The sequence below is a fragment of the Myotis lucifugus genome, unplaced genomic scaffold (genome assembly GCF_000147115.1).
Source record: "Myotis lucifugus unplaced genomic scaffold, Myoluc2.0 scaffold_38, whole genome shotgun sequence".
NCBI lineage: Eukaryota > Metazoa > Chordata > Mammalia > Chiroptera > Vespertilionidae > Myotis > Myotis lucifugus.
Window position 1 is genome coordinate 1730911 of NW_005871086.1, and position 10369 is coordinate 1741279.

Genomic DNA, 10369 nt, shown 5'->3' on the forward strand with positions numbered 1-10369 from the left:
CTGCCTGAGCCTTGGAGTGGCGAGAGGGGTTGCGGGGGAGGGACTGGTGCGGGGGCTGGGGGAGGGGGGGGCGGGTGCAAACAGGAGGGTCGGCGGCGGTTTGAATGGCTTGAAGCAGGGAGACATACTGACGTCGCCAGGCTGGAGGCAGGGGTTCCACTGACCTCCTGGGTCAGCTCTGACCCCTCCTCTCCCTCCTCCGCGCCTCTGCAGCAATCCAGTGAACGCAGGCCATGAGCGTCTCGGCCTCGGAACACCGTCCCTCGGACCGGGGGCGCGTCTCCCTGCCCATCCAGAAGGATGGCCGAGGCTTCCCTGCGCCCGGCCGGAGACACCCGCCCTGGCCTCAGACCCCGGACGAGGATCCCAGTTTGCCCCCCTTTCCTCTGGAAGAGCCCGGTCCCAGGTCCGTGGCCCCAGGGGACCTCCCCTCTCCCGCCTGGTCCCTAGAGGAGGAGGACGATGAGGAGGAAGACGCGGCGGAGCCCGAGGGGCTGCGCAGCGAGGAGCATCCGAGCCAATTTTTCGCGGAGGCACAGCGGCTGCGGGAGCAGAGGTTGTTGCTGGATGAAGAGGTGTCGGTGGCGGGGCGAGTCTACGGGGTGCATCGGGTGATCTTGGCCGCAGTTAGCAGCCTTTTTCGAGGCAGGCTGCTGGACGGCATTGGTCCGCGACCCCCCGTCAGCCTCGACGTGGCCCCCAAGGCCTGGGAGGCCGTGCTGACCTTTGCCTATGAGGGAGTGCTCAGTCCCGCCCCGCTGGGGCAGGTGCTGGTGGCAGCCAAGGCCCTGGGAGCACCCCGCGTGGAGGCCGCGGCCCAGCGGCAGCTCAAGAAGGCTGGACGCGCCCAGGACGAAGAAAAGCAGCCCAGCCAGGCGGAGGAGCTGAGGGAGAACCTGCGCGGCATTGAGCTCTTACACCAAGAGGGCGTCGGGTGTGACTTGGAGCTGGAAGCAGGCGGCTGCAGGCTGAGGGGTGAGGGCCTGTGGGGCATTCCTTACTGTAGGTGCAAATGCTACCGGAATGGTGTGTGCAAGCAGCAGGTGGTTTGATCCCTACCACAGAGGTTTGGATCTCTGCTGCAGTCAGAATTCCCCTGGGGGGTCTTTGGTGCCTCTCTGGAGCCACTGGAGAGTGGAGCATGCGCACTTGCATTGTTTCCTAAGAGCACTGACAAATTTAAACTGACTCTCCACGTGGTGGCTTCCTGGGCCCGGTAGCAAGGAATGAACAGCCAGCTGGCTGGAGCTAAGGTGCAGCCATTGCCAGTAGAACAAGCAGAAAGCGATTGCCTCAAACAGGAATTAACCAAAGGCCCTTCTTGTATTTAGGACACAGGAAAAGCCAGAGGTACCTGGTGTGTCCTTTCATTTAAGTGTGTCCTTTCACCTAAGTGTGTAGGACCGTATCAGACAACATGGCTGATGTGGTCCTACAGCTAATGAGCAAGGTCTGGTACTGTTTTGCCAGAATCTTAAGGTTCTCAGACCATGGCACTTTGACGTTAACTCTGCTCATCACCAGGAAAGCTAAGGAGGGGTGAATAAGTGGAGTTCAGATTCTACTAACATTTAGTGAGGCACTGAGTACCATGAATTGTTACATTTGCTATCTCTTTTAATTCTCATTGAAAACTAGTGAGGTAGGTACCATTATTCCTAGGTGCAGCTAAAGAACATTAAACTAAGACATGTTAACTGGTGAGAACCAGGATGCAAGCCTACATCCACTAGCCCAGCCTACTCTCAGGCCATGCAATGCCTCCTATGCAGCCAAACCAAAGACACATAGGAACTGGAGTTGGAATGCAGATGTTTAAAATGAAAAGGGGTTAGTTCAGAGATTATCTAGTTCAGCTCTTATTCTTTATTGATAAAGAAATCAGACTTGAAGACGTGTCCAAAGTCACATAGCTACTGCTCATGAGAGGAATGGCTGAGACCCAAAGTGCTTCTGGGATTCCCAGAAGGAAAAGCATCCTGTCTTGGCCAATTTGGGATGCTGTAACAAAAATAACAACAACAACAAAGTACCAGAGACTGGGTGGTTTAACAACATAAATTTATTTCTCACAGTTCTGGAGGCTGGAAGTCCAAGATCAAGGTTCTAGCATGGTCAGGTTCTGGTTAGGGCCCTTTTCCTGGTTTGCAGAAAGCCACCTTCTCACTGTGTTTCACATGGTAGAGAGGCACTCTCATCCCTAATCACCCCCCAAAGGCCCCACCTACAAATATCATCATATTAGGGATTAGGGCTTCAACATACGAATTTTGGAGGGACACAAACATTCCGTCTTTAGCAGATTTCTAATGTGCTTGTTATCATTTCTGATAACATCAGGTGAAATACATGGAGGGGGGGATTTAAAATGTCATAGTTACAAAATTCCCACTAGGGTTTTGAATTTACACACTGTTTTCATTTCTCTAAGAGACATTCCAGCTTAGTGGTGGGAGCCTGTCGCTTAAAATTCTAGAGACTATTGATGAGTAAGAAGAATACAAGTGGTTGTGAGCTCTTTCACAGTGGACTCTGAGCTATAGGTTGACTGGTGACATGGAAGATGAGATGGTTTACCTGCCTCGAGGAAGGCAGGTTTTCTCAGGCAATACTATATTTGAAAGCTGCCACTGATGTTACCACTTGGGAAGCACCGAGCCACTACCTACTGACTGCTTAAAAAGACAATGGAAAGCCATAGCAACATCACCCCAACTTTGAGAGAGATGAACATGGCAAAGCTGGTCAAAGCAGCCTAGGGTTCATAAACTTCCCTGGGAGCTTGGCCCTGTGCCACCTGCCATAGAGGACTTCAAGGAGCATCCCCACCCCCCTTTTTTAAAAAAAATTATGAAGCATTTCAAACACATAGCAAAGTAAGGAGAGTATTAGGATGAACATCCACCCCAGCTGGTTTGGATCAGTGGATAGAGCATTGGCCCGTGGACTTAAGGGTCCCAGGTTCAATTCCCATCAAGGGCATGTGGTATCTCTCACATCGATGTGTCACATGGATGTTTCTCTATCTCTGTCTCTCACCCTTCCTTCCACTCTCTCTAAAACTCAATGGAAAAATATCCCTGGGTAAGGATTAACAATAAACAAAAACAAACAAACAAAAAAAGATGAACACCCAAACACCCATCACCCACACTTAACAATTAATATTTTAATTTACTTGTAAATCTGTGACATTTTACTCATAAATACTTGGGTATGTTTTTCTTTAAAAGAGAACATTTTCTCATATAACCACAATACCTTTTTTTTTTTTAAATATCTTTAGCCGAAACCGGTTTGGCTCAGTGGATAGAGCGTCGGCCTGCGGACTGAAGGGTCCCAGGTTCGATTCCGGTCAAGGGCATGTACCTGGGTTGTGGGCACATCCCCGGTGGGGGATGTGCAGGAGGCAGCTGATCAATGTTTCTCTCTCATCAATGTTTCTAACTCTCTATCTCTCTCCCTTCCTCTCTGTAAAAAATCAATAAAATATATTTTTTTAAAAAAATAAATAAAAAATATCTTTAGAGGAAGGGAGAGAGAGAGAGAGAGAGAGAGAGAGAGAGAGAGAGAGAGAGAGAGAAAGAGAGAGAGAAACATCAGTGATGAGAGAGAATCATTGATCGGCTGCCTCCAGCACATCCCCCATTGGAGATCAAGCCCGCATGTGCCCAGGCATGTGCCCTTGGCCAGAATTGAACCTGGGACCCCTCAGTCTGCAGGCCAACGCTCTATCCACTGAGCCAAACCAACTAGGGCTAACCACAATACCTTTATCAAATCTAACAAAATTAACAACAATTCCTTAATATCACCTAATCCACATTGAAATTTTCCTACTTGTCCAAAAAATGTCTTTTAGTACTGGTTTGCTCATCCCAGGAGCCAATCAAGGACTGTGCTATATACTCAGATGTACGTCTCTTAAGGTTCCCTTCCTCTTGCATAGTCCTCCTTCCCTTTTTATGACTTGACTTATTTAAAAAATAAGATTAGTTATCCTATAGAATGTTCCATTTTCTAGGTTTGTATGTGTTTTCCCTCATGTTTTTAAAATTTTTTAATATATTTTTATTGATTTTAGAGAGAGAGAGAGAAACATGGATGTGAGAGAGAAACATCAATCAGCTGCCTCCTGAACGTGCCCAACCAGAGATCAAACCTGCAACCTGGGCATGTGCCTGACCGGGAATCAAACCAGCGACCTTTTGCTCCACTAGACAATGCTCAACCAACTGAGCCACAACCACCAGGACCCACATGGTTTTAATTTTTTCCCCTAGTCTCTCAAATTCTTATAAATTTGAATTTAGAGCTAAAGTCTTGATTAGATTCAGGTTCAATATATCAGTCAGAATACTCCATAGGTGATGCCAAGAGCCTCAAGTTGAGTTATGTTAGGAAGCATATGAGGTCTAGTTGTTTAACAGCATCTGTTAACAGGACAGTTTCAGTGTTATGAGGGCCACGCAGATAAGCAGGGTACTGATACACAAGTATGCTCACAGCAGCCTGGCATCAGTGACAGTGGATGATGAAGATCTGCCCAGAAAGCCACTGCATGGCAATAGAAAATAAATCACTTCTTTTTGTTCATTTTCTTACCTTAAAGGGAGCAATTTAACTAGATGATTTTGAAGGTTTCCAGTTTAAAATGTTATGATTCCATAAATAATACCGAGATGCATAGGGGGTATGTGCAGAAGAAAGCTAGAACACATGGGAAATCTTAAGCACTAAATCTTGGGCAAGAGGAGATGGCAGTCTGAGTAGGTTGGCTCATAGCCATTCCTGAGTGTCATACCACTTTCTGAGTAAAACCTGACTAACAGAATGGCTGATGTCAGTGGCTCTTAAATTGTCAAGGAAATAATTTTATTCTGTACACAATATAGAGACCTATACAAGTTGCACATTGGTCTTGAAGTTTATTTTGTGCCCCCTGTTAGCAAATGCTGTCTAAAGCATTTTCTCGACTTGATCTATCAAGACTTTTTCTAATTGACCTGGATCAAAAAGACTAAAGCAATGTTTACCGAAGTATCTTCAGGCCACTAACATGAGAGTCATGCAGGGTGCTTGAAAATGTTAAGATACAAAATTCTAGGAACTCCATTCAGACTTTCTGAATCAGCATCTCCAGAGGCAGGGTCCTGAAACCTGCATTTTAACAAGTACCCCATGGTATTCTGATACACATCACACTTTGGCCGTTGGCCTTGGGTGGTTGGTTCAAAGTTGAGGCTGTGAAGTTGGGATAGTACCTAGCAGTTTGCAAAACTGGATCCCTATCTACTTCTTCTCCCTCTTGCAGTGCACCGAGCAGCCCTGGCCTGTGGCAGCGAGTTCTTTGGGGCCATGCTCCTGAGTGGGATGAGGGAATCCCAGGGCACACAGGTGTCTCTACACACCATCTCTGCCCAGGACCTGCGACTCCTCGTCTCTTTTGCCTACTCTGGGGTTGTGCGGGCAAGATGGCCAGGACTACTGAGAGCTGCCCAGGCTGCCCTGCAGTACCAGAGCTCTTCCTGCCTAGCTCTGTGCGAGACAGCCTTGGCACGGGGCCTCAGCCCTGCCCGTTGCCTGGCCCTCTTCCCCATGGCTGAAGTCCCCGGATTGGAGAGGCTCTGGAGCAAAGCCCGTAATTACCTCCTTACCCACCTGCCCGCTGTGACCTTGTGCCCCACTTTCCCTTCTTTACCGGCTGCCTGCCTGGCTCAACTCCTGGAAAATGATGAACTACACTTGCAGGAGGAGTTTGAGGCCTTTGCGGCTGCACGATGTTGGCTCGCCGCCAACCCTGAGACCCAGGAGTCAGAGGCCAAGGCCCTGCTTCGATGTGTCCGCTTCGGCCGGATGTCCACCAAGGAGCTTCGGAGAGTACGGGCAGCTGGGCTGCCTCCACCCCTGCCCCCAGACTTGCTGTATCAACTGATAGTGGAGTCGGAGATTCCAGGTCAAGAGAGGCGGAGGGAACCTGACCAGGCTTTGGTAGTGATCGGTGGAGACGGGCTCAGATCAGACATGGCCATAAAAGAGCCATCCCGAGGAGTGTGGTGGGCCCGGGCCTTCCGCTGCGGCATGGGACTGGTCCGAACTGTGGAGTGGGGCCGGCTGCCCGCCCTGCCTGCCCCTGGACGCTTCCGGCATGGGGCCGTGAGCCTGGCAGGAAGTGAGATCTACGTGTGTGGGGGACAGGATTACTACAGCCACGCCAACACCTTGGCTTCTACTCTCAGGTATGCACCCCCAAGAACGTCAGACCCGAAGGTGGGCAGCTGAGGGCAATTGCTGGCCCAGCCAACCACAGACTCCCAGACTCACTCTTCCTGTCTCTTGTCACACTGTGTCCAGGTGGGACCCCAGTCAAGAGGACTGGAAGGAGATGGCACCTTTGCGCCAGGCTCGGAGTTTTTTCCCTCTGGTGGCACTGGATGGACTACTTTATGCCCTGGGTGGACGAGCCAATGGTGTTGCCCTAAACTCTGTGGAGACCTATGACCCCGAGCTCAACGTCTGGAGGTGAGCAGGGAAAGAGGGGGTGGGGGTGGGGGGTGGGGGCGAGTTTCTAGGCATCAGGGAGAGACTAGGAGACTTGGAGGAGGAGAGTCAAGGATGATTGTTGCCTGATCATGTGCTCTGTTCTCCCTTAGGCCAGCACCTGCACTTCCAGCACCACGCTTTGCCCATGCAGCTGCTATTTTAGAGGGCCGATTGTACATAAGCGGTGGCTGCAACGGGAATAGCCAATGCCTGGCCTCATTACTGCACTATGACCCTAAACTTGAGAAACCAGGGACATTTCTGAGCCCTATGGGGGTAGCTCGAGCTGGCCATGTCATGGCTGCTCTGGGTGGGCGGTTGTATGTAGCAGGTGGGTTAGATGAGACTGGGGACCTGCTGAGCTTTGAGGCCTATGACCCAAAGACTGATAGCTGGACTCACCTGGTACCTCTGCCCTCCCCCCACGTGGGAGCTGCAGCAGCTGTGCTGCAGGGAGAGTTCCTGGTGCTGGGGGGCTACAGCCACCTTACTTACGCCCTCTCCCACCTTATCCATGCGTACAGTCCGGGCCTGGGCCGATGGCTCTGCCTGGGAACTCTGCCAAGGCCGCGGGCTGAGATGCCTGCCTGCATCCTGACTCGGCCCACTGTGCAGCACATCGGTTTAGGTCCCACAGGGCACCAAACCAAACCTGCCGGGTGAGTGTGGAGCAGCAGCAGTGGATGGGGGAGGAAGGGATAAGATATATCATGAGAGAAGGACCGAGATGAAGGGAAGACAAAGAGAAGTCTTTTTTTCAGGATAGTATTTTATTCTAGTACAGTGCTTTACAACTCATAAACTGCTTTTGAATATATGATCTTCATGGAAGAAAAGGTGGCTCCAGAATTGCCAGGGAAAGGGCGTTGAGGAAGGGGAGCACCTGAATGCCTAGGTAAGGAGAGGAGACCCAGAAGCAACTATACAAGGTTTGGGGATCCTGGTACTATTTCTAGCGGGAAAAGCACATCTAGCTGGAAGATAGTCAAGAAGCTCCAGTAGCCACGGCATAGGGGCTATGAGAGGACAGCTGGGAAAATGATGATTCTGACCCATGGAACAAGGAGCAAATCATTTAAAGGCCATCCATGAATGAGTTTGAGGAGTCAGGGGGCATGGGGCAGGGAGGACTGTAATTGTTGAGTCCTTCCCCTTTCCAGTTTTTGCTCCTCTCTACTCTCCAATCCCTGGGTCACCTGAACCCTTTGACAATATTGTTTCTCAGTGACTTGTAGGCCCAATCTAGAGTCTCCTCGGTCCAGACACCACAGGCTGCCCCTAGAGCCTCTTGGTATTTAATCTGAGGCAGAAGTTCCCATCTGGACTGGCACAGCACAGGGGTGAGATGCCAGGGCACTAAGGTGGGAGTGCTGCATGTGGGGAAGACGGGGAGGAAAGAGGCAAAGTGGGGAGGCGCCACGGTGGAAAGGGGTTTGAGGGGAATGGGGGTAGAAGAAGTCAGAAGCTTAACTGGCTTCTTTCCTTCCCTTTGGAGTCAATTGAGGGATTAGGAGTGAAAGGAGGACAGTGTGGTATGAGGTTGTGGGAGGAAGTGGTAGGGAGAAGAGTGAGAGGCAGAGAAGACATGGGAAATTGGTTTTCCTCTGTTCTGTGCCTTTCCTCCAGACTTTTTTGAATCCGTTTCCCTTTTTCTTGGCAGGGAACACTGAGTCAGATGCTTTCTCTCTCACTTTCTCCAACCTACTCTTCCTTCCTTTTTCTTCTTCCTTTCTCTCCTCCTTTCTCCCTCACAGTTATTTATTCCTTACTATATGTCAGGAACTATATGAGACACTAAGGACACAGAGGTCAGAGAGCTCCTGACCAGCAGACAGACTTGTACACAAATACTAGTTTTTCAGTGGACTTAGAAGTGTGAACACTTCCCTCACATCTCTCATACACACTTAGCCTATGAGAGCCCAGAGGATGGAAGAGTGAAATGTTTCCAGGGAAGGCTTCTGTTACAGAAGGCAGCATCATCAGATGGGTGTAGTTTGAACTGGATCTTGAAGGCTGCCTGGTTCACCAGTCGGAAAAGGAGGAAGGCATTCCTGATAGAGAAAGGAAGCAAGTGGGGAATGTAGTGCTCTGTGTCTCCATAGCAAAGGGGAAGTTAGAATTCCAGTGGTTCTTCAGAGAATTCTGCTGCTGTGGCCAACCGTCTTTCTTCTCTGGAGCTTTTCTGAAGACAATGGCTTTCACTTAATGGTTGTATATTCCCTCCCTCCGCAACCCCCCTAAATCTTTTCTGTATGATATTTCCATTTCTCACCCCTGAGTGGCTTAGGACAAAGGGCAAGTTCTTTGCATAGATAAACCTTCTGCTGGCATTGTTCATTAAGAATCTCATACTCCTAAGGTTGAGAAGAAGGAGCCTCATTGTACCTCTGTTCATCCTGGCCCGAGGAGTACTTGAAATGTTTGTTGTTATTGTTTTAGATATTATTATTTTATTAAGGTTATTTTCTATATCTATTTAGGAGCATAGTTGAAAATGAGGAAGGGTAAGTAGGATTTTTAAGAGAAAAGAGAAGAAAGATCTAAGAACACAGGGAAGAAGGGCATTGGAAGCATTGAGAAACTATAAGAATTGAGTCTTGCCCTGGCTGGGGTGGCTCAGTTGGTTGGACTTCATTCCATGCACCAGGAGGTTGTTGGTTCAATTCCCTGGTCAAGGACACATGCCTGGGTGTTAGGCTTGATTCCTGGTAGGCAGCATACAGGAGGCAGCCGATAGATATTGTGCTCTCGCATTGATGTTTCTATCTCTCTCCCTCCCACTTCCTCTCTAAAAATCAATAAACTATTCTTTAAAAAAAAAAGAATTGAGTCTTTAGGGTGAACTGTGAACATATTTTTATGATTTGTATGCAAAGATAGGCTTAAATAAAGGTTTTCCCATGATTGAATCATTCTTGTCTGAGTTTATTATAAAAAGTATTAAAATTCCCTGTAATTTGACTTCTGTCTCCAACACACTACTGAAACCATCCTTCGTCATCGTTATTATACCTACTTCTCACCAATCAAATCAGGTAAGGCCATTCTCATTCTTACTCATGTTTCTGCAGGAATTGACTGGCTTGAAAACTGGCTCTTACTCTAAACATTTCTCCTCCCCTGGCTCCAGATAGCACACTCTCCTGAGCCTTCTCTTATTTCTTCAATCCAAAGAGGTGACAGAAAGCCAAATCATAGTGTCCAAGAGGACATGGCTCCATCCCAGGTGAAGCTGACAGCCAAGGATCCAGAAGTATACAGATGGGAGCAGTTAGTTGTAGAGGTCTCTGGCTTCATTATTTAGTTTTAAAATTGGGAGTGGAGTGAGAAGAGAGGAGGAAGTCTCTGATTTGAAAAAGGACCCTGGTCAATCATCCACTCTTGAGTGAGAGGGACCAGATACAGGCCATTTGACATTTGGGTCCCTCGCCAAGTGGACTGAGATTCAGGATAGTAACTTGGACCCAGAAGGGAAGTACAGTAAGAATCAGGAATTGGAACGAAACCATTCACACAGACTGGGGAATCATGGCAATCCAGGGATCAGGCTACAGTTTGGTGAGTTTTGAGAGCCTCCAGGACCACCAATCCACAGCATGGAACTCTTCAGGCCCTCACAAGAGGCAGTACTAAGAGATTATCTGATTGTAATACGTATTCTAATCCCTCCTCTATAGACCAGATAGTTTCACTTTCTCTTTATGAATTTGCCAAAAGCTAAAGTAACAATGCCAGCCCCTCATCACCTAAATGTGCACAGGTCCGGCAGGTCTCACAGTAGTCTCCAGAGTGTGCATAAGAAAGGTAGCTCAGCCTGACCTGT

At 48.9% G+C, this 10369-nt stretch overlaps 1 protein-coding gene across 1 annotated transcript; it reads left to right on the forward strand.

Annotated features, from left to right (window-relative positions):
• Window positions 1–222: 222 nt before the first annotated feature.
• On the forward strand, window positions 223–9259 carry KLHL33 (kelch like family member 33). Its single transcript, XM_023752884.1, has 4 exons — window positions 223–975; window positions 5315–6239; window positions 6355–6522; window positions 6654–9259. Exons 1-4 carry the CDS (start codon window positions 234–236, stop codon window positions 7204–7206), a joined length of 2388 nt encoding a protein of 795 aa, XP_023608652.1. The 5' UTR covers window positions 223–233; the 3' UTR covers window positions 7207–9259.
• The last annotated feature ends 1110 nt before the right edge of the window (window positions 9260–10369 follow it).

Coding starts and splice junctions, on each gene's coding strand:
- KLHL33 (XM_023752884.1), top strand. CDS start 234: ATGAGCGTCTCGGCCTCGGAACACCGTCCCTCGGACCGGGGGCGCGTC. Junction 976..5,314: donor AGGCGGCTGCAGGCTGAGGG/GTGAGGGCCTGT, acceptor TCCCTCTTGCAG/TGCACCGAGCAGCCCTGGCC. Junction 6,240..6,354: donor ACCTTGGCTTCTACTCTCAG/GTATGCACCCCC, acceptor CACTGTGTCCAG/GTGGGACCCCAGTCAAGAGG.